Source organism: Mobula hypostoma, chromosome 10 (genome assembly GCF_963921235.1).
Source record: "Mobula hypostoma chromosome 10, sMobHyp1.1, whole genome shotgun sequence".
Lineage (NCBI taxonomy): Eukaryota > Metazoa > Chordata > Chondrichthyes > Myliobatiformes > Myliobatidae > Mobula > Mobula hypostoma.
The window spans coordinates 50,884,060-50,907,211 of NC_086106.1; the positions used below are offsets into that span (position 1 = coordinate 50,884,060).

At 42.9% G+C, this 23,152-nt stretch overlaps 1 protein-coding gene across 1 annotated transcript in view; it reads right to left on the reverse strand.

Moving 5' to 3' along the window:
• Positions 1–23,152, reverse strand: part of LOC134353300 (sodium- and chloride-dependent neutral and basic amino acid transporter B(0+)-like) — a 109,313-nt gene that overhangs the window by 73,498 nt on the left and 12,663 nt on the right. Inside the window, exon 3 of the mRNA XM_063061336.1 lies at positions 22,531–22,662. Coding sequence (XP_062917406.1) covers positions 22,531–22,662 — 132 coding nt within the window. The remainder of the gene's footprint in view (positions 1–22,530; positions 22,663–23,152) is intronic.

Consider the following 23,152-nt stretch of genomic DNA (forward strand, 5'->3'; position numbering starts at 1 on the left):
GCCATGAGGGCCCTTTTACCCTTGCCATTTCTTAACTCAACCCATAGAGACTCTACAACTTCCGATCCTATGTCATCCCTTTCTAATAATTTAATATTATTTCTTATACACAGGGCCACACCACCCCCTCTGCCTACTAACCTATCTTTCTGATACACTGTGTATATCCTTGGATGTTCAGCTCCCAATGGCAACCATCCTTTAGCCAAGTTTCAGAGATGGCCAGAGTGTCGTATTTGCCAATCTGTAGCTGAATTTGAAGATCGTCCATTTTATTTCTTATGCTGCATCCATTTCAGCCCAGTATTTATTGCTTTCTGTTTTAACTGAACCATGCTTCTGTTGCCCTGCAATTCATGCCACTGGCTGTGTTTATGCCTCATCTCCTGCCTGTCCTTTCTATCATCTCTGTTGCACGCTATCTTTGATTTATTTCTGTTTTTCCCTTCCTCAGTCACTCCGGTTCACATCCCCCTGCCAAATTAGATTAAACCTTACCTATCGGCTCTATTAAACCTGACTGCTAAGCTATTAGACCTCTTTGGGTTCAGGTGTAACTCGTCCTTTTTGTACAGGTCGTACCTCTCCCAGAAGAGGCCCCAGTGATCCAGGAACCCGAAGCCCTGCCCCCTACACCAGTCTCTCAGTCATGCATTAATATGCCTGATCATGCTACTTCTGTGCCTCGTTAGCACGTGGCTCAGTCAGCAATCCTGAGATTACTACCCTGGAGGTTCTGCTTTTCAGCTTCCTACCCAACTCCTTGAGTTCTGTCCTTCGGACCTCCTCCCTTATTCTACCTACGTCATTGGTACCAACATATACCAAGGCTTCTGGCTGTTCACCTTCTCCCTTCAGAATACTCTGCAACCGATCCGAGACATCCCGTACTCTGGCACCTTGGAGGCAACACACCATGTGAGTATATCTATCAGGCTGACAGAACCTCCTGTCTGTTTCTCTCACTATGGAATCCCCTATGACTACCACATTCCTCATCTTCTTCTCTCCCTTCTGCATTACGAGACCAGGCTCAGTGCTAGAGACCTGATCGCCGTGGTCGTCTTCTGTCAGGTCACCCCCCTCAACAGCATCCTAAACAAGATGATTACTGAGGGGGATGGCCACAGGGGTGCTCTCTACTATCTGAGCTCTTCCCATCCTTTTCCCTGACAGTCACCCACTTATCTAAGCCTTGCAGCCTCGGGGTGACTAACTCCTTGTAACTCCTATCTATCTCCTGCTCACTTTCCCTAATATGCAGTAGGTCATCAAGCTGCAGCTCCAGGTCCCTAACACACTCTCTCAGAAGCTGCATCTCGGTGCACCTGGTGCAGATATGGTCATCTGGGAGACTGGAAGATTCCTAGGATTCCCACATTTTTGACATCCAAAGCAAAGTACTAACCCTACAGGCATGCTCTCTATTCCCCCCCAAAAAAATACAAGAAAAAAAATGGAGTTCACGTACCCAGCCGAAGCCTGAATGAGCGAAAGCCCTACCACTCTAACTCAGACTACTCCTTCGATGACCGCTCCGCTAGGCAGTGCCTCCCTTTCATGCCTGATCCTTCCCTGCTCTCTAACTCAAGATTGGTGCACTAGGAAGTTTAATACGTGGCTAAGGAGTTGGTGTAGGAGGGAAGGCCATAAGATTTTTGAATCATTGGACTCTCCTCCAGGGAAGGTGTGACTTGTACAGAAAGGATGGTTTGTACCTGAACTGGAGGGAGACTAATATCCTAGTGGGAAGGTTTGTTAATGCTGCATGGTGGGAACCAAAGTGTCAGAACAACTGGTGGAGAGGTTGTGGAGGCAGATGTTGTTAAGTCCTCAGACAAAGTTAGGAATCAGAAGATTGAGTATGGTGTGATTAGTGCCCTGAGCTGTGTATATTTCAATGCAAGAAGTATCATAGGAGAGGCAGATGACAGTGCCAAAGATTAGGCAACTGGTTTGCAGACAGAGGCAATGTGTAGCGAGGAGAGGCTGTTGATAGGGCAAAATTGCAATCAGCAGGATGTGTTGGAATGTTAAAGGTGTACAAAATCGAGAAGTGTGAATACAGGACTGAAGGTGTTATATTTACGTAACCTTCAGGGTCAGCCAGCACGCATTTGTCTCGGGGAAAACAGCCTCTGGCCCAGCCAAACTGAGAAATCTGGTTTGTGTGGATACTGCGTGACGTGTTGCCTGGTTACAAATCTAAACTGCAAAATATCAGACAGTACACCATATGCAATTAAAAGATTGAACTTTATAAATCTTAATCTGACTATAGGATTAGTAAAGAAAAAAAGAAAAAGGACCCATTTTAATAAAACAGTCTAATGCGCACCTTGGAGCTCACGGTTCCATCTATTCGTTCCCCATCGACCTCTTCCGAGTGTTGCTGAGGTTTGGACCCTCGCTCCAAGTCCACTCTGTCCGGTGGTCTACCAACTCTCTCCACTCGTATCTTCTCTCCTCATCTCTCACTGACAGAAGACCGCGAGTCCCTGCTGTCAGACCCACAAGAAAGAGCAACGTGCCTCTCACTGGATGGCGCACATTCCAAAACCGCTGTTATCACCAGTCATACAGAGAAACCATTACCTTAGCAGTGTAATATTACAGAGAGGCCATTACGTTAGCAGTGAAACCTTACAGCGCATTACATTTGAATGCACAGAGTATATGGAATAAGGTAGATGAATTTGGCATGTACATATGATGTTGTAAGCTTCACTGAATCATGGCTGAAAGATTATAGCTGGGAGCTTAATGTCCAAGGATACACATTGTATCAAAAGTACAGGCAGGGAAGGCAGAGAGGGTGGCATTGCTCTGTTGGTTAAAAAAAACGAAATCAAATCTTTAGAAGGAGGCGACATAGGGTCGGAAGGGAGTTGAATCATTGTCGATAGAGCTAAGGAACTGCAAGGGTAAAAAATACCCTGATGGGAGTTGTGTACAGACCCTCAAACAGTAGAATGAATGTGGACTACAAATTACAACAGGAGATTGAAAATGCCTGCCAAAAGGGCAATGTTGCAATAGCCACGCGGGATTTCAATTTGCGGGTAAATAAGGAAAATCAGGTTGTCGCTGGATTCCTAAAGGGGTTATTTCTAGAATGCTTACAAGATAGTTTTTACATAGGAACATAAGAAAAAGGAGCAGGAGTAGGCCATCTGGCCCATCGACCCTGCTCCACCATTCAGTAAGATCATTGCTGATCTGACTATGGACTCATCTCCAACTACCTGCCTTTTCCCCATAACCCTTAAATCCTCTGCAATGCAAACATCTATCCTTACTTGCCTTAAATATATTTACTAAGATAGCCTCTACTGCTTCACTGGGCCGGGAATTCCACAGATTCACCACTCTTTAGGAAAAGCAGTTCCTCCTCACCTCTGTTCTAAATTTATTGACCCAAATCCTGAGGCGATGTTCCCTAGTTCTAGTCTCACCTACTAACGGAAACAACTTTCCTGCCTCTATCTTATCTATCCCTTTCATAATTTTGTATGCTTGTATAAGATCTCCTCTAATTCTTTTGAATTCCAGTGAGTACAGTTCCAGGTGATTCAATCTCTCCTCATAGTCTAACCCCCTTATCTCTGGAATCAACCTGGTGAACTTTCTCTCCACCGCCTCCAAAGCCAGTATATCATTCCTCAAGTAAGGAGACTAGAACTGCACGCGATACTTCAGATGTGGCCTCACCAGTACCCTGTACAGTTGCAGCATAACCTCCTTGCTCTTAAATTCAATCCCTCTAGCAACAAAGGCCAACATTCAGCTGGTTTCTTGATAGCTTGTGCACCTGCAAATCAATATTTTGCAGTTTGTGCACAAGCACTCCCAAGTCCTTTTACACTGTAGCATGCTGCAATCTTTTACCATTTAAATAATAATTTGATCTTCCAGTTTTCCTTCCAAAGTGGATGACCTCACATTTACCAACATTGCACTCCATCTGCCAGACCCTTGCCCAATCATTTAACCTGTCTGTATCTTTGCAGATTCTCCGTATCCTCTACACAATTTGCTTTTCCACTTAATTTAGTGTCATCAGCAAATTTAGATATACTACACTCAGTCCTCTCTTCCAGATTGTTAATGTATATCGTGGACAGTTGTAGACTCAGCACCGACCCCTACGACACACCGCTCACCATTGATTGCCAGCCAGAGAAACACCCATGTATCCCAACTCTCTGCTTTCTATTGATTAATCAATTCTCTATCCATGCTTATAAATCACCCCCAACTTTATGCATTCTATTTTATGGATAAGTCTTTTATTTGGCAGCTTATCAATCAACTTCTGGAAATCCAAGTAAATAATGTCCATCTGTTCCCCTCTATGCACTGCACTTGTTATATTCTCAAAGAAGTCCAGTAAGTTTGTCAAACAGGATCTGCCCTTGCTGAATCCATGCTGCATCTGCCTGATGGATCCATTTCTTTCCAGATGCCTCGCTATATCTTCGTTAACGATAGGTTCAAGCATTTTCCCAACTACAGATGTTAGACTAACTGTCCTATGTTTACCTGCCTTTTGCCTACATCCTTTTTTGAACAGTGGCATGACATTAGCCTTCTTCCAATCCACCAGGACCTAACCAGAGTCCAGAGAATTTTGGTAAATTATTACCAAAGCCTCAACTATATCCTCTGCCATTTCTTTCAGAACCCTGCGATACATTCCATCAGGGCCAGGGGACTTGTCTATCTTTAAGCCCACAAGTTTGCTCAGCACTACCTCTTTAGTGATAGCTATTGTATTGAAGCTGTAACATCTCATTGCATCCATATTATCTCTCTTTGGCATGTTAGACGTGCCCTCCACTGTGAAAACTGACACAAAATAGTCATTCAAAGCCTTGGATATTTCCTCATTACTCAATATCAATTCCTTCTTCTCCAAGGGACCTACGTTCACTTTAACCACCATTTTCGGTTTTAATTAATTATAAAAACTTTTACCATTCATTTTTATATTTTGTGCTAGTTTATTTTCATAATCTGTCTTCCCTTTCTTTAGAGCAGCTTGTGGTTGAGCCCACTAGGGGATCAGCTATTCTGGATTGGGTGTAGTGCAATAAACCAGAATTGATTAGAGAGCTCAAGGTAAGAGAACCCTTAAGGGCAAGTGATCATAATATCAAATTCGCCCTTACATTTGAGAAGGAGATGCTAAAGTAAGATCTGTCACTGGAGGCCAAACAGAAAAGCCTCTCTTTATTCCCACTTTTTGCCAATGCTCTATCCATGCTAGCATCTTTCATGAAATGACATGGGCTCTTAATTTATTAAGCAGCCTCATGTGTGACGCCTTGTCAAAAGCCTTCTGAAGCTCCAAGTACACAACATCAACCGGTTCTCCTTTGTCTATCCAGCTTGTTATTTCTTTTAAAAATTTCAACAGGTTTGTTGGGCAAGATTTTCCCTTAAGGAAACATACTGACCTATTTCATCATATGCCTCAAAGTACCCTGAAATTGCATCCTTAACAATCGACTCCAACCACTGAAGTCAGACTAACAGGCCCATGATTTCCTTTCTTTGGCCTCTGTCGCTTCTTCAGGGGTGAGGTAACATTTGCAATTTTCCAGTGCTTTGGAACCATGCCAGAATCTATGATTCTGGAAAGATCATTACTAATGTCTCCACAGTCTCTTCAGCCAACTTTTTCAGAACCATAGAGTGTACATCTTTTGGTCCAGTTGACTTACTATCTCCAGACCTTTCAGTTTCCCAAGCAGCTTCTGTCTAGTAATGGCAACTTCACTCACTTTTGCCCCCCTAATTCTCTCAAATATTTAGCATACTGCTGTTGTCTTCCACAGTGAAGACTGATATAAAATACTTACTCATTCCATCCATCATTTCCTTGTCCCACGTTACTACCTCTCCAGCATCATTTAGCGGTCCAATAGTTATGCTCGCCTCTCTTTTACTCCTTATATATCTGAAGACACTTTTGGTATCCTCTTTAATATTATTGGCTAGCTTATCTTTATATTCCATCTTTTCCCTCTTTGACTTTTTTTTTTACTTGCTTTCTGTTGGTTTTTAAAATTTCTCAAACAAGAGGTAGCTGTAGTTAAAACCATCCACTGTTGGTACAACCAGTCAGCCTTCGTGCTGCAGGACTGCTTTGATGATATCAACTGGAATGTCTTTCATGATGAGGGTGTCTCTGAGTTCATGGATGGGGTCACGTGTTTCATCTGGAAGTGCATCGAGGACGTTATCCCCCAGAAACTGGTCAGAGTCTATCCAAACCAGACATCCTGGATCAGCAGTTCTGTGCGAGTAGCACTTACCATGCGACACAGAGGTTACGTTGCCGGTGACCATCAGGAACTTAAGAAATGCAGCTACGATCTGTGCAAAGTCATCAAGGCAGCAAAACAACAATACAGGGACAAGATCCAGACACAACTCTCCACCAACAACACAGGCAGCTTATGCAAGGTCTGCACACCATTGCAGACTTCAAAGCTACATGTAGTGAGTGGTGTTTCCAACATCCCTGCCTCTTTGCCAGATGAGCTAAATCTTTTTTACTCTCGGTTTGGTGTCACCAACACTGAGCACTTGAGGAGAGCTGCTGAAGAGACTGGCACCTTGGTCATCTTTGAGGCTAAAGTATGCAGGTGTTTCCAACGAGTGGACAGTCAAACGTTGTGGGACCAGATGTCATCCCAGGGTGGATACTCAGAGTGTGCGCGACCCAACTGGCAGGTGTGTTTACAGGCATTTTTAATCTCTCCCTCACCTCTGCCCCTCTGACCCTCAACACAGGTGTCCCTCTAGGCTGTGTACTAAGTCCCCTCCTTTACTCTCTGTATACCCATGACTGTGTCGCCACCCATAACTCCAATCTGCTGAATACATTTGCTGATGATATTACATTGATTGGTTTAATCTCAAATAATAATGAAGCAGCCTACAGAGAAGAAGTCATCACCCTGACACAATAGTGTCAAGAAAAAAGACCTCTCCCTCAATGTCGCAAAAACAAAGGAGCTGGTTGTGGACTACAGGAGGAATGGAGACAGGCTAACCCCTATTGACATCAATGGATCTGTCGTTGAGAGGGTGAACAGCTTTAAGTTCCTCAGCATACACATCAACGAGGATCTCATGTGATCTGTACATAGCGGCTGTGTGGTGAAAAAAAGCACAACAGCACCTCTTTCACCTCAGACAGTTGAAGAAGTTTGGTATGGGCCCCCAAATCCCAAGAAACTTTTTACAGGGGCACAATTGAGAGCATCCTGACTGGCTGCATCATTGCCTGTGTAACCCTCACGCTTGCCCAGCTCGCGTTCATCTAGGGGAATCAGCCTTCGGCCCCGCCAAACTGGGTAATCACGTTTGTATGGATGCTGTGTAATGTACACCCAGTTACAAACCCACAACGCAAGATACCAGACAGTACACCAAATGCAATTAAATGATAGAACTTTATGAATCTTTATCTGAATATAGGGTTAGTAATGAAAATAAACGAGCAAAAAAAGGGCCCAAGCAAAGTGAAAGTCAAGTTGGAGCTCACTCAGTAATCATTCTTCCACCATCGATCTCCTCCAAACGTCACCGACCTTCGGACCCTCAGATCCCAGTTCGCTCCATCTGGTGGTCTACCAGCTCACTCCACATGTGTGTTCCCTCTTCATCTCTCCTCGACAAAAGACCGCGAAAAAAACCATCCTTCCAGATACACAAAACAAAACAACAATCCCCGATTGGCTAACAGGGATACGACAGTCCTGTTACCTCCAGACATAACCCAAACATCGCTGCTACGGAGAAACCATTACCTCAGCAGTGAACGTTACAGAGAAGCCATTACGTTAGCCTCAGCAGTGAAACATTACAAAGAAGTCATTACACCTGGTATGGGATCAATCGCAGGACTCTGCAGAGAGTGGTGCAGACAGCCCAGCGCATCTGTAGATGTGAACTTCCCACTTTTCAGGGCATTTACAAAGACAGGTGTGTAAAAAGGGCTCGAAAGATCATTGCTACCATCCAGGAAACGGTACTGCAGCATAAAAGCCAGGGCCAACAGGCTCTGGGACAGCTTCTTCCGCCAGGCCATCAGACTGATTAATTCATGCTGATAAAATTGTATTTTTACGTTATATTGACTGTCCTGTTACACATACTGTCTATTATAAATTATAATAAATTGCACATTGGACATTTAAAGGGGCAGACGTAACGTAAAGATTTTTACTCTTCATGTATATGAAGGATGTCAGTAATAAAGTCAATTCAATTCAATCCTCTAACCTTCCACTAAATTTTGCTCCACTATATGCCCTCTCTTTGGCTTTTATGTTGGCTTTGACTTCCCTTCTCACCCACTGTTGCGTCATCCTGCCTTTAGAAAACTTCTTTGGGATGTAACTATCCTGCACCTTCCAAATTGCTTGCTGAAAAATCCAGCCACTGCTGCTAGTTTCCTTTCCAATCAGCTGCGACCAGCCCTTCTGTTATGCTTCTGTAATTCTCTTTGCTCCACTGTAATACTGATACATCTGACTTTAGCTTCTCCCTCTCAAATTTCAGGGTGAATTCTATCATATTATGATCTCTCAGGGTTCCTTTACCTTCAGCTCCCTAATCAAATCTGGTTGATTAGACAACACCCAGTCCACAATTGCCTTTCCCCTAGTGGGCTCAACCACAGGCTGCTCTGAAAAGCCATCTCGTAGGCATTCCACAAATTCTCTCTCTTGTAATTCAAAATCGGCACGGACCTGATTTTCCCAATCTACCTGCATATTGAAATCTCCCATGACAATTGTACACAGGTTTCCCCCGCTATCCGAAAGCAGAGCATTCCTATGAAACCTTTCGTAAGCCGAAATGGCGTAAAGTGAAGAAGCAATTACCATTAAGTTATATGGGAAAGATTTTTGAGCGTTCCCAGACCCAAAAAAATAATATACCAAATAGCACATAAAACAACACTAATATATAGTAAAAGCAGGAATGATATGATAAATACACAGCCTATATCAAGAAATAATGTATGTACAGTGTCGTTTCACTTATCAGAATTGGGAAGATTTAGCCAAAACCGATTTGTAGAAAAAAATCGGCATGTAGACGAATGAGCACACACCTGCCCACGAAAGGCTTCATGGTCATGGTAGTCTTTCCCGGGGTAAACACAAGTTTAAAGCGGGTGCCTTTTTTTGTAAAAGCAAAAATCCTGTTCGGATTTCTTTCGGTTAGCGAAAACAGGTACTAATGTAGGTCTTCTGTAAAAGTGAAATGGCGTATAGCGAACTTTCGTGAAGTGGGGGACACCTGTAATTGCCTTTTGACATGCTTTTTTCCATCTTCCATTGTAATTTGTAGCCCACATCCTTTCCACTGTTTGGACGCCTATACAAGACTCCCATTAGTGCCTTTTTACTCTGTAATTCCTTAACTCTATCCACAATGATTCTAAATCTTCTCATCCTATGTCACTTCTTTCTAAGGATTTGATTTCATTTTTACCAACAGAACAGGTTGAGTGAACTTGGCCTTTTCTCCTTGGAGCGACAGAGGATGAGAGGTGACCTGATAGAGGTGTATAAGATGATGAGAGGCATCGATCGTGTGGATAGTCAGAGGCTTTTTCCCAGGGCTGAAATGGCTGCCACAAAGGGCACAGGTTTAAGGTGCTGGGGAGCAGGTACAGCGGAGATGTCAGGGGTAAGGTTTTTACTCAGAGAGTTGTGAGTGCGTGGAACGGGCTGCCGACAACGGTGGTGGAGGCGGATACGATAGGGTCTTTTAAGAGACTTTTTGATAGGTACATGGAGCTTAGAAAAATGGAAGGCTATAGGTAACCCTAGTAATTTCTAAGGTAGGGACATGTTCGGCACAACTTTGTGGGCCGAAGGGCCTGTATTGTGCTGCAGGTTTTCTATGTTTCTATGTTTTTTTACTATGCTACCACCTCTGCTTACGTGCCTGTCCCTTTGATATAATGTGTATCCTTGGATGTTAATCTCTAAACGAGAATTTTCTTTTAGCCACGACTCCGTGATGCCCACGACGTCATACCTGTCAATCTCTAACTTCCCTACGAGATCATCTACCTTATTCTGTATACTGCATGCATTGAAGTATAACGCCTTCAGTCCTGTATTTGTCACCCGGTATTATTTTGTCCCATCACTCTGCAGCTCATCCCACTAACTGCAATTTTGCCCTATCATCTGCCTGTCCTTCCTGACAATCTCACTACACACTGCCTCTGCTTGTATAGCAACTGCCCCAACCTCAGCCCTATCACTCAGTTTCCCATCCTTACGCCAAATTAGTTTAAACTCTTCCCAGCAGTTCTAGCAAGCCTGCCGGCAAGGATATTAGTCCCACTCAGGTTCAGGTGTAACCCATTCCTTTTGTACAGGTCATATCTTCCCCAGGAGAGGTCCCAATAATCCAGAAATCTGAAACCCTGCCTCCTGCACCTTTTCCTCAGCACGCAATCATCTGACATATTATCCTATTCTTACCCTCTCTGTCACGTCGCACAGGCTGCAATCCAGAGATTGCTACATTAGAGGTCCTGCTTTCCAGCTTTCTACCTAGCTCTCAAAATTCTCTCTTCAGGACTGCCATTGGTGCCAATATGTACTAAAATGTCTGTCTGCTCATGGTCCCCCTTTAGAATGCCATGGACCCGATCACAAGACATCCCTGACCTTAGCACCTGGGAATCATATCATCTGGGTGTCTCAAACACAAATCCCTTCCCTTTCCAGTCCTGACGAAGGGTTCTGGCCTGAAACATTGACTGATCGTTTCCACGGATGCTGCCCAACCTGCTGAGTTCCTCCAGCGTGTTGTGGTGTTGATCGGGGTGTCTCTGTTGCATCCGGAGAATCTCGTCTCTAATCATGTAACTGAAATCTCCTATCGCTACTCCAGTCCTCTTCACCTCTCTTCTCCTCTGAGCCACAGTGCCAGACTTGGTGCCAGAGAACTGGTCGCTGCATCTCCTTCTGGTAGGTCATTCCCCTCAAAAGTATCCAAAGTGGTATACTTATTATTGAGGAGATCAGCCACAGGGGTACTCTGTGCTGGCTGCTCATATCCCTTCCTTCTCTTGACTCACCCAGTTACCTGCCTCCTGCAACCCAGGGGTGACTACCATCCTGTAGCTCCTATCTGTCACTTCCTCAGTCTCCTGTTTGAGCCAAAGGTCATCAAGCTGCCGCTCCAGTTCCTGAAGACATCCCTGGCGGGCTGCAGCTTGATGCACCTGGTACAGATGTGGATTTCTGGCAGGTTGTATGTCTCCCTGAATTTCTCATAACTTATACAAAGAACATAACACTGCTTCTGAAGTTATTTTTACTACTCTAACTTTGCCCTAACAGATGAGAAATGAAGCCCAAGTCTGATCTCACGAAGTCTGATGAGCCAAAGTCTCTCCACTGGCCCACTCCAAACCCTGAAAACTGCCGTAAAGTGCTGCTTTTCTCATCTTTGCTGTGCACTTGTCTGAAGTTGCCTCTCCTTCTCTTGCTCACTGATGGCCACAGTTCAAACTCTCATCTTATAATTCTAATCATCCTCAAATAGTTTTACAAGATTATCATCTTGCAATTCTATTTTCAGAGTGGCTAGTGAAGAAAGCTGCATCATCATGTCCAGCAGTACTGCTGAAAAGTTTGATTTTTCTAAGGAGAGCAGTAATACGTTTGTAGCTTCTTTGCATGATGTGAGATTGCAGTTTTTTCATTGTATCTGTTTGTTTACTAAGTTAAGGTTTTTACATACAGTGGTGCTAGAAAGTTTGTGAACCCTATAGAATTTTTTCCATTTCTGCATAAATATGGCACAAAATGTGATCAGATCTTCACGTAGGTCCTAAAACTAGATAAAGAGAACCCAATTAAATAAATAACACAAAAAGAAATTAACAACACACACAAAATGCTGGAGGAACTCAGCAGACCAGAATTGTGTTGCTTGGATTTCCAGCCTCTACAGATTTTCTCTTGTTTGTGACAAAAAATATAATTGTTCATTTACTTATTGAGAAAAATAATCCAATATTACATATACAGTGCCCATAAAAAGTATTCACCCCTTTGGAAGTTTTCATGTTTTATTGTTTCACTACTTTGTGGATTAAATCAGTGGATTTAATCTGGCTTTTTGACACTGATCTGCAGAAAAAGGGTCTTTCATGACAAAGTGAAAACAGATCTCTACAAAGTGATCTAAATTAATTACAAATATACAACACAAAACCTGAGATGTATCATCAGAAAGGCTTCATTATCATGTAATGTGCTGTCATCTATTTCCAGAGTAAACTTCTTAACTGACAGTTGTGTAACTAGTCACATGATTTGATACGCTTTGATATTGATACTCAAAGGGATGGCTTAAAAAGATTCATATGTACTCTGACTCATAACTGGGGCTGAGTACAGGGCTACGGTAGGAAACTTTGTCACATGGTGTGAGCAGAATTATCTGCAGCTTAATGTGAAAAAGTCTAAGGAGCTGGTGGTAGACCTGAGGAGAGCTAAGGTACCGTGACCCCTGTTTCCTTCCAGGGGGTCAGTGTGGACATGGTAGAGGATTACAAATACCTGGGGATACGAAATGACAATAAACTGGACTGGTCAAAGAACACTGAGGTTGTCTACAAGAAGGGTCAGAGCCGTCTCTACTTCCTGAGGAGACTGAGGTCCTTTAACACCTGTCGGACGATGCTGAGAATGTTCTATGAGTCTGTGGTGGCCAGTGTGATCATGTTTGCTATTGTGTGCTGGGGCAGCAGGCTGAGGGTAGCAGACACCAACAGAATCAACTAACTCATTCGTAAGGCCAGTGATGTTGTGGGGATGGAACTGGACTCTCTGACGGTGGTGTCTGAAAAGAGGATGCATGCCATTTCGGACAATGTCTCCCATCCACTACATAATGTACTGGGTGGGCACAGGAGTACATTCAGCCAGAGACTCATTCCACTGAGATGCAACACTGAGCGTCATAGGAAGTCATTCCTACCTGTGGCCATCAAACTTTACAACTCCTCCCCTGGAGGGTCAGACACCCTGAGCCAATAGGCTGGTCCTGGACTTATTTCCTGGCATAATTTACATATTATTATTTAATTTTTATGGTTTTATATTGCTATATTTATACTCCATTCTTGGTTGGTGCAACTGTAACAAAACCCAATTCCCCTAGGGATCAATAAAGTATGACTATGACTATGACTAACAGTAGAAATTACAACATAAACCGCAGGCACCCATGTGGCTTGCTGCTGGCAACCCGTCCAATCTACAGTTTGTGATTTGGGGATGGATATGGAAATGAATCCAGGCACGTCTGTACCCATACTGAGTGGTGCTCTGCTCAGCTTCTGTTCTCCATGTTAGGGATGGCTGAAACTAAAAGAAAAACTGGCTGTAGGTATGAAAAGCAATGCCCTTTCGCTTTAGAAATTGAGAGATGTCTACGGAATGGAGTGTCAGGGAATGCCTGGAGTTAGCACTCTGCATAACAGTAACAGTAAGTGAATGGTTAGTGGTGTACTGATGAATATGCGGGCCTATGCGGGAAGCCCAAAAAAGTAGCCCACAAAATATCACAGGTTATGACCAAACACAGAATGTAGAACAGTACGGCACAGTAACAGGCCCTTTGGCTCACAATGTTGCGCTGAACCAGCTAAAAAATAAATCAAAAAACCCAAAAATTATCCCTCCTACCAATGGCCATATCCCTCCATCTTTCTCATATTCATGTGCCTATCTAAATGTCTCTTAAAAGCCACCTCTGTATTTCCCTCTACGACCATACCAGGCATCCTGAGTGAAAAAACTTACCCTTCACATCCCCCTTTGAACCTACCTCCCCTGTCATTGCATGCTCTTTAGTATGAGACATTTCTACCTTGGGAAACAGATACTCTCTGTCTATTCCATCCATGCCTTTCATAAACTTCTAAATCTCTATCAGTTCTCCCCTAAGCCTCTGGCACTCCAAAGAAAGCAAGTTTGTCCCGTCTCACACAATTGCACATGCCCTCGGAACCTCTTCTGCACCATCTCCAAAGCCTCAACATCCTACCTACAGGGGGGTGACCAGAACTGTACACAATACTTTGGATATGGCCTAACAATAATTTTATAAAGTTGCAACATAACCTTTTGATTTTTGAACTCAGTGTCTTGACTGATAAAAGCAAGCCTTCCATAAGCTGCCTTAACCAGCCTATCAACCAGTGTAGCAAACTTTCATGGAGCTACGAACTTGAACCCCAAGATTTCTCTGCTCAGCAACACTGTTAAGGATCTTACCCTTTACAGTGTACCTTCTCCTTGCATTTGTGCTACCAAGATGCAACACTACACAGTTATCTGGGCTCCATCTGCAGTTTCTCTGAGCTAATCTGTATTGTGCTGTATTCTTTGCCAGTCTTCTACACTGCCCACAACTCCATCAGCCTTGGTGTCATCTGCACACTTACTAACTCACCCCTGTACATTTTCATCTAGGTCATTTATAACATTATAAACAGCAGAGGTCCCAGCACAGATCCTTATGGAACACTATGTTACGTACCCCGTAACTGGGTTGCCAAACTAGCAGAAATGGATCACTCAGTTGGAGTCTGGAGTACTAGAACTAAGAAAGTTTTATTAAAGAAACAAGCAACACATTAATCGAAAGGATAATAAATGCAACAGTTCAGCGATGATAAACGCACATGTGCACAGAATTAAGATAACAGCATCAATCAAGCTCTATCGTTGTCTAGGGGTAAATGACCAATTTCAAAATGACTCAAAGTTCAGTCCAGTTTAGTAGTTCAGTTCGCAGTAATCGTTGCCATGGCGGTGGACAACGTGGGGGAAGAGAGAGATAGAATAGGAACAACTCATCATTCAGAACGGCTTCACTCACAGACCAGCAGGATGGCTCACAGACCAGCGAGATGGCTCACAAACAGCTTTTTGGGCGGGTCCTTGGTGATGTCACCTGAGGTCACCGACTGTGACCCCTCCTCCAGATGCGGTCGATCCTCTGCAGTGAACCCGGCACCCAGGCAAGGGCGGACACACACCGGGTTCCCGCTGATCGTACCTTTCCACCCTTGTCGTTGTCTGGGACTTCTCACCCACTCGTGAGAAGCGCACCGCTTCCAGGGTCTCGTTACCTCGGGTGGCGTGTGTGTCGTCTTAGCGAACCTGTCCCTTTTTATCCCCCTGCTGGGGTATCGCCTGTCCATCACTTCAAACAGTTCAAAGGGCTCAAAGGGGGGAGCCGCTCCAGACAGCTCTTCCTCCCACATCCCTTCATTACACATCTCCAGACGCTGCTCCATTGTTCCTTATCTCTCCTTCCCCTGAGGGCAGGTGGCAGACCAACTGCTGATGCCACTGATGCTAGCCCAGGCCAGCAAACATCTTAATTTTATGTGTATTCTCGTAACAACTACTAAATACAGACTTCCAGCTTGAATGTCCCATCTACCACTACCCTCTGTCTTCTATGCGCAAGCCAATTCTGAATCCAAACAGCCAATTTGTCACGGATCCCATGTATCTTATTCTTCTGGATCAGCATCCCATGAAGGACTTTGTCAAACACCTTACTAAACTCCATGTAAACAACATCCACTGCCCTGCTTTCATCAATCTCTCAGCATCTTCTCAAACCACTCAAGTTGGTAAGGCATGACCTACCACACACAAAGCTATGCTGGTTCTTCCTTATTAGGCTTATATATCCTATCCCTAAGAATTTTCTGCCACAATATCCCTACAACTGATGTGAGCCTCACCAGTCTAAAGTTCAGTCTCCAGGGCAGAATCATTACCCAACACCAAGCCCAATACAGCCCCATCTCTTATTGGACTGTACATATACTGATTTAATAAACCGTCCTGAATACACTGAACAAGTTCTGCCCCATCTAAACCTCTTACACTAGGAAGGTCCCAGTTTGTACTAGGGAAGTTGAAATCCTCCATGACCACAAATCTAATTTTACACATTTAAAAAATCTGTTTACATATCTGTTCCTCAATATCTTGGTGGCTATTGGAAGGGTCTGTAGTACAATCCTATCAATGTGATTCCTGTTGCTGAGTTCTACCCAAATGGACTCAGTATCTGAATCCTCCATTATGTCTCCTCTGAGTGCAGTTGTGATATTGTTCCTGATTAGCACTCCCCAACCCACCCTTACCTCCTTCTCTATCTTTTCTAAAACTTCAAAAAACCTGGTATATTAATCACCCATTCTTGCCCTTCTCTCAACCAAGTTTCCGTAATGACCACAACATCATAGTTCTATATACTGATCCATACTCTTAAATTCATCAACTTTCCCCATAATACTCCTAGCATTAAAATTACCCCAATTCAAACTATCCGACCTATCATATCTGTTATTTTTATTTTGCCTTTCAATACTTTCCCTGACATCTACCTTTCTGTCTGATCCCTCACTTACTGACCTGGTGCTCTGGTTTCCCCTTGCAAAACTAATTTAAACCTTCCCAGATAGCATTAGCAAACCTCCTAGCTGGGATATTGGTTTTCTTCCAGTTGAAGTGCAACTTGTCCCTTTTGTACTGGTCAGCCCTTCCCCAGAAAAGGTTCCAATGATCTAAGAATGTAAGACCCTGCCTCCGCGCCATCTCCTCAGCCACTCATTCATTCATGTGATCACCCCATTCCCACCTGTACTAGCCCGTGGCATAGGGAGTAATCTGGAGATTACAGCCTTGGAGGTCTTTCTCTTCAATCTCTTCCCTAACTCTATATACTCACTAAGTACGATGTTTTCCTCTTTTCTGCCTATGTCATTGGTGCCAATATGCACCACAACCTTTGGTTGTTCACCCTCCCCCTTGAGAATATCCTGCAGCCACTCCGATACTTCCTTGTCTCTAGCACCCAGGAATTAACACACCATCCTGGTGTAACTTTTGCAGCCAGAGAATCTCCTTCCTGTCCCCCTAACTATTGATTCCCCTATCACTTCCTCATTTTCTGAATTAATGCTTCTCGTTGACCCTCAGATTTGGCCACAGTGCCACTAGCCTGGCTGTTGCTGCTGTGCCCTGATGGGTCAACCCCCCCCCACCAGCAAAATCCAAAAAGCTATACTTGTTGCAGAGGGGAGCCCTGCGCTGACTTCTTAATTCCTTACCTCTCCTGGTGGTCACCCATCTACTGTCTGAAGCCTGAACTCTGGGTGTGACTACATTTTCAAAAGTTTCATCTATAATGTCATCAACCTCCTGTATAATCCTAAGTACATCCAGCTCCAGCTTGAACTCCTTGGCCTACAGATGTTTTTCAGGGAAGCAGTCCACGTACAACTGAGACTAATCAAGCCCAGCATGGAACGGTCATTAGAAATAAACACATTCATGATGCGTGTATAGTATCAAGTAGTGGAAATTGAGACTGACATGACAGCAGACAGGGACAAACTTTATCAGTCGTTTCTAGCACAATATCCCTTCATAGCAGTAATTACATCAATGTAGAGTTATAATAAAAACTAACATAATCCTTACAGACCTGTTAAACCAAATAAAGCATGAAGTTGCACAAGAGCTAGAAAGAAACCAACCAAAAAACCATAACAATGCTCTGCAAGAAAATAATGAAGATGCCAACCCTAAAAGCGCTGATAAAAATAGAATTACTTCAACAACTGCTCCACAACCTGACGGTAAACAGAACAACACAGATGTAGAGCCTCCATAAAATGTTGATGATGAAGCAGAAATTACAAACAAAATTATTTTAACTTTTAAAATCCCACTATCAGAATGCATGGGCACACAACAGAACACAATGAAAAGAACCTACATGCAAAAGCAAAACACATAAGAAGTTGGAAAAATTGCTAATAATCTCAATAATATTATATTACCGCAATATTTAGGAAAACTTGAAACTTTTGAAAAATTACTACTATGCAGCATTTACAGCAGTGGAGTGCAATAGCTCCAGGATAGAGGCACTCATTAATAGAAACCCAAAACTGAGTAATGAAGTGAGAACACCGAAATGGCAGAAGAGATTAAGAGGCAAAATTGAAAACTTATAGGGCAGAAATAGCCCACCTAATGGAGTATAAAATGAATAACTGAATAAGACAGTTAAGAAAAATGCTAAGGAAATATAAGGTCCACACAGGATACGATCAACCTAACAAAAGCATTGCAGAATTTATAGATATACTAAAACAAAAGCTTTGGTGCATACAAAGATACAAAGCCAGACTAAATGGATACATGAAATGTGCCACATTAAGAAAACAGAATTATCAGTTCATTAGGAACAATGAGAAGGGTTTATACAGGACATTAAAACTTAATTCAACACACCAAAATTTCACCAACCCTAGCACAAAATTACCAACAAAACACAAGAGATAATGAACTTTTGGTCTAATATCTGGTCAAAAAGTAATGTATAATCAGAAGCAAGCTGGATTACAGAGGGAGAGAACATACTCACACAATTGAACATATGCAAACACCTGAAGTTTAATCGGATGAAAAGGTGCAGGACCTTAGTCTGGGGGATAAAGTTCATCAGTCAAAATTTGTAGATTGTGCAATGGTGAATCACCAAGACTGGACTATTTTTATTTTGTTGCACCTCCCTTAGGTTTTCAAATTTACACAGTTTGTTTCAATCACCTTGCCATTAAACTGGAAGAGTGCAGTCGAGATTCACGAGGATGTTGCCAGTACTCAGGGAACTGAGTTATGTAGTGAGGTTGAGTAGGTTGGAACTTTGGTCTTTGGAGCATGTGTGAATGAGGGGTAATCGTATAAAGATGTATAACATTATGAGGGGCACAGATAGGGCAAATTCATACAGGCGTACTACCAGGGTTGGGGAATGTAGAACTGAAGGTCATTGATTTAAGGTGAGAGGGGACAAATTTAATAGGAACCCAAGAGGCAACATTTTCACCTGGAGACTAGCCAGTATATGCAATGAAAGAGTTGCCAGAAGAAGTGGTTGAAGCAGGTACATTAACAACAACTGAAAGGTACATGGATGTGAAATATTTGGAGGGATATTCACCAAATGCATGTAAATAGTACTAGCTTAGATGGGATTCTTGGCTAATGTGGACCAGTTGGGCCAAAGGGCCATTTAACTGTACTGTATGACTCTATGACCCCAAGAGGGTATACCATATTTGGGTTACGCAGATTGATTAATATCCTGTTAACAACAGTAACATGTGAACAATTGCTCTCATTGCTCTCTGTGTCTTTGGAGTACAACATTCCATAAAGCCTGTTGCTGAATGTGGGGAGATGACCACAAGGCAGACAGATGCTGCAAGACTCTGGAAGAATTTTAATTTTGTTGAGTTAAGTGACTAGTTTCCATAATCAGCAATCACCCTGTTTTCTAGTGAGTAAGTGAGAGTAAGATACTCAATCATCATTGGAAAAAGATTGGTCTGGAATCCATGCTAGCGGCAAAGACATGTGCAATTGACTGGAAGAAATTCAAAGATAGATACAAAGAAAATACAGCTCCAAATGTCAAATATCATCAGCAATATTCAGTTTAATTGCTGTTCTCAGAAATCAAACTGAATCTGTCAAAAAGATCATCACAATTTTCTCACGTACCTCCTGCAAGTCCTGACAAATAAGAGTAAGATACTCAATCTGCATGACACTCCTGCACCAATTATGTTAATGAGCTCAACAATGAAGCTGAACAGACATGAGTTACAATCCACACACATTCCATGTCATTAACCCGTATTTTTAAATGCTCAGTCATTCTTTCTGTGCACACTTAACATAGTTACATTTAAAAGAACATATCCCAGGCATGTTATCAAAATTTGATCATCTAGCTACACATAAAAATATCAGAAATATTCAGGCTCACGAATCTCAAGGGTATAATCTCCAATTCAGCTTTTTTCTGCATCCTGAGTTATATTCAAAGGCCACTTTATTCGGTACACTTGTACACCTGCTTATCTAATCAGCCAGTCATGTGGCAGCAACTCAATACATAAAAGCATGCAGACATGGTCAAGAGGTTCAGTTGTTGTTCAAACCAAATATCAGAATGGGGAAAAAATGGAATCTAAGAGACTTTGACTATGGAATGATTGTTGGTGCAAGTTGGGGTGGTTTGAGTATCTCAGAAACTGATGATCTGGGATTTTCGTGTACAACAGCCTGCAGAGTTTACAGAGAATGGTGAAAAAAAACAACCAGTGAGTAGCAGTTCTGTGGGTGAACACACCTTGTTAATGAGAAAGACCAGAGAAGAATAACCAGAGTGGTTGAAACTGACAGGAGGATGACAGCAACTCAATAACGTATTACATCAGTAGTCTGCAGAAGAGCCTTTTTATGCCCAACACTTCGAACCTTGAAGTGGATGGGCTATACCAGCAAATGACCACAAACATACACTCATGGCCACTTTATTAGGTACAGGAGTTTCCGAATGATTTGGCCACTAATTGTACGTCAGTGGTAATAAAGCTGATTTTGATTGCTCCTTATAACTACAATCCTCCATTCGAGGCAATACCCTCACTAATTTCTTCAGTACTTTCTCTGTTGCTACTGTATCCTTCCAGAAATGTGATAACCAGAACTGTATACAATTCTCCAACAGAACTCAATGCATCTCTCCCATTTCACGCACATCTGCTCTCACCCCATCCTCCTGCCACCCCACTAGGAATAGGGTTCCCCTTGTCCTCACCTACCACCCCACTAGCCTCCAGGTCCAACATATAATTCTTCGTAACTTCCGCCACCTCCAATGGGATCCCACCACTAAGCACATCTTTCCCTCCCCCCCCTTTCGGTTTTCCGCAGGGATCGCTCTCTACGTGACTCCCTTGTCCATTCGTCCCCCCCTCCCTTCCCACCGATCTTCCTCCCAGCAGAACAAGTGCTACACATGCCCTTACACTTTCTCCCTCCCCACCATTCAGGGCCCCAGACAGTCCTTCCAGGTGAGGCGACACTTCACCTGTGAGTCGGCTGGGGTGACATACCGCATCCGGTGCTCCCGATGCGGCCTTCTATATATTGGCGAGACCTGCAGTAGGCTGGGAGACCGTTTCGCTGAACACCTACACTCTGTCTGCCAGAGAAAGCAGGATCTCCCGGTGGCCACACATTTTAATTCCACGTCCTATTCCCATTCTGACATGTCTATCCACGGCCTCCTCTACTGTAAAGATGAAGCCACACTCAGGTTGGAGGAACAACACCTTATATTCCATCTGGGTAGCCTCCAACCTGATGGCATGAACATTGACTTCTCTAACTTACGGTAATACCCCACCTCCCCTCTGAACCCCATCCATTATGTATTTATTTATTATTAATTTTTTTCTCTCTTTTTTCTCCCTCTGTCCCTCTCACGATAACTCCTTGCCCATCCTCTGGGCCTCCTGTCCCATGATCCTCTCATATCCCTTTTGCCTATCACCTGTCCAGCTCTTAACTCCATCCCTCCCCCTCCTGTCTTCTCCTATCATTTTGGATCTCCCCCTCCCCCTCCCACTTTCAAATCTCTTACTATCTGTTCTTTCAGTTAGTCCTGACGAAGGGTCTCGGCCCGAATCTCGACTGTACCTCTTCCTAGAGATGCTGCCTGGCCTGCTGCGTTCACCAGCATTTTGTTAGTGTGTGTTGCTCTCCAAGAGCATTGTAGCCAGTGCTTCACACAACTGCAACATGATCTCCTGATGTTTGTCAAGAAGGTCTGGGAAAGGATGCAGTGGAGTTTGGCTAGGTTCATTCTAAACAGTTGTGTAATTCAAAACTTTGCTCTACCATAAACTGAGTTGGGAGCCCAAACTGAGATAAATATCAACAGTTGGCAGAAGACCATCAACTTGTCTGAAATACTGGTCTTTCCAAAACATTCTGTACTTCCACAAATAGCTGTGTACAAATGAATGTTGTAGACTAGTGCAGTTCAAGGTTCAGTAGCTGATGTTGATGGACATACTGAAGCTTAGTGAAGCCACTGCAGACACTGTAAGGGGAAAAGTAGCTGGAAGTCTTGTGAAACCTTTTGAATCGTGATAATATGCTGATGCAATGTAAATGAAAAATCATGATTTATGCTGAAAATGGCACATATAATGACTCCTATTGAATTATATCTTTTATTAATAAAGTAGTATTGTTCTTAAGAACAAAATAAATGTTTGAAACGTAGGAACAATGTAACCATCTGAACAATTACACATCAGCTTGAGAGTATCAAGTGTATCAAGTCCAAATTCAGAGCACAGAAAGGAAACCTATCTCTTGTTGCTCCACTTTTGTACTATTTTCACTTGTCTGTCAACAACGATTCAGGCTGTATACTGATTCAAGCTAGCAGGACTCACTTACCAACTATAAAGTAATTAAGAACTATATAATAATACAGTTTGAACACTAATGCTTATTAAATTGTTGCTAAGTTTGTAATGATAAAAAATAGGTTAACCTTGAAGAATTGGCACCGCTTTCCATATCGCAACAGGTCCAAGGCTGGCAAACTGCCCAAAGGAAGATTCCAAGAAGAACATTGGCATCCCAACAAATACCATCATGACTGTGTAAGGAATAAGAAAGGCACCTGGAAAATAAAGTAAAAACATCACTGTAGTAAAATCAAAGGCTAAAACAATTTCCTTACTTGTCCATACTTGATTAAAATTATATCTGAATTCTTCAATAATATATTCTTGTCTACAACTATCTATCATTCATCTACTTATCTATCAATATATTTAATCCAATATTCATCTTTATAATCTTCCACTAAACCAGAAATATTTTTATTATATCTATCCTGAAAGCAAAAAAAAAACTCTCTGCTCATCCATTTACCGTCATTATTCGTGTGATTAACAAATGGGATGTGTTTCTGTCTCAGCTTCAGTTCAGGGGATAACTTTACTCAACGTCACTTACCGCATCACTGAAATGTTCCTACAACCCATGGACTCACTTTCAAGGACCCTTCATCTCAGGTTCTTCATAGAAACATAGAAAACCTACAGCACAATACAGGCCCATCAACCCACAATGCTGTGCCGAACACGTCCTTACCTTAGAACTACCTA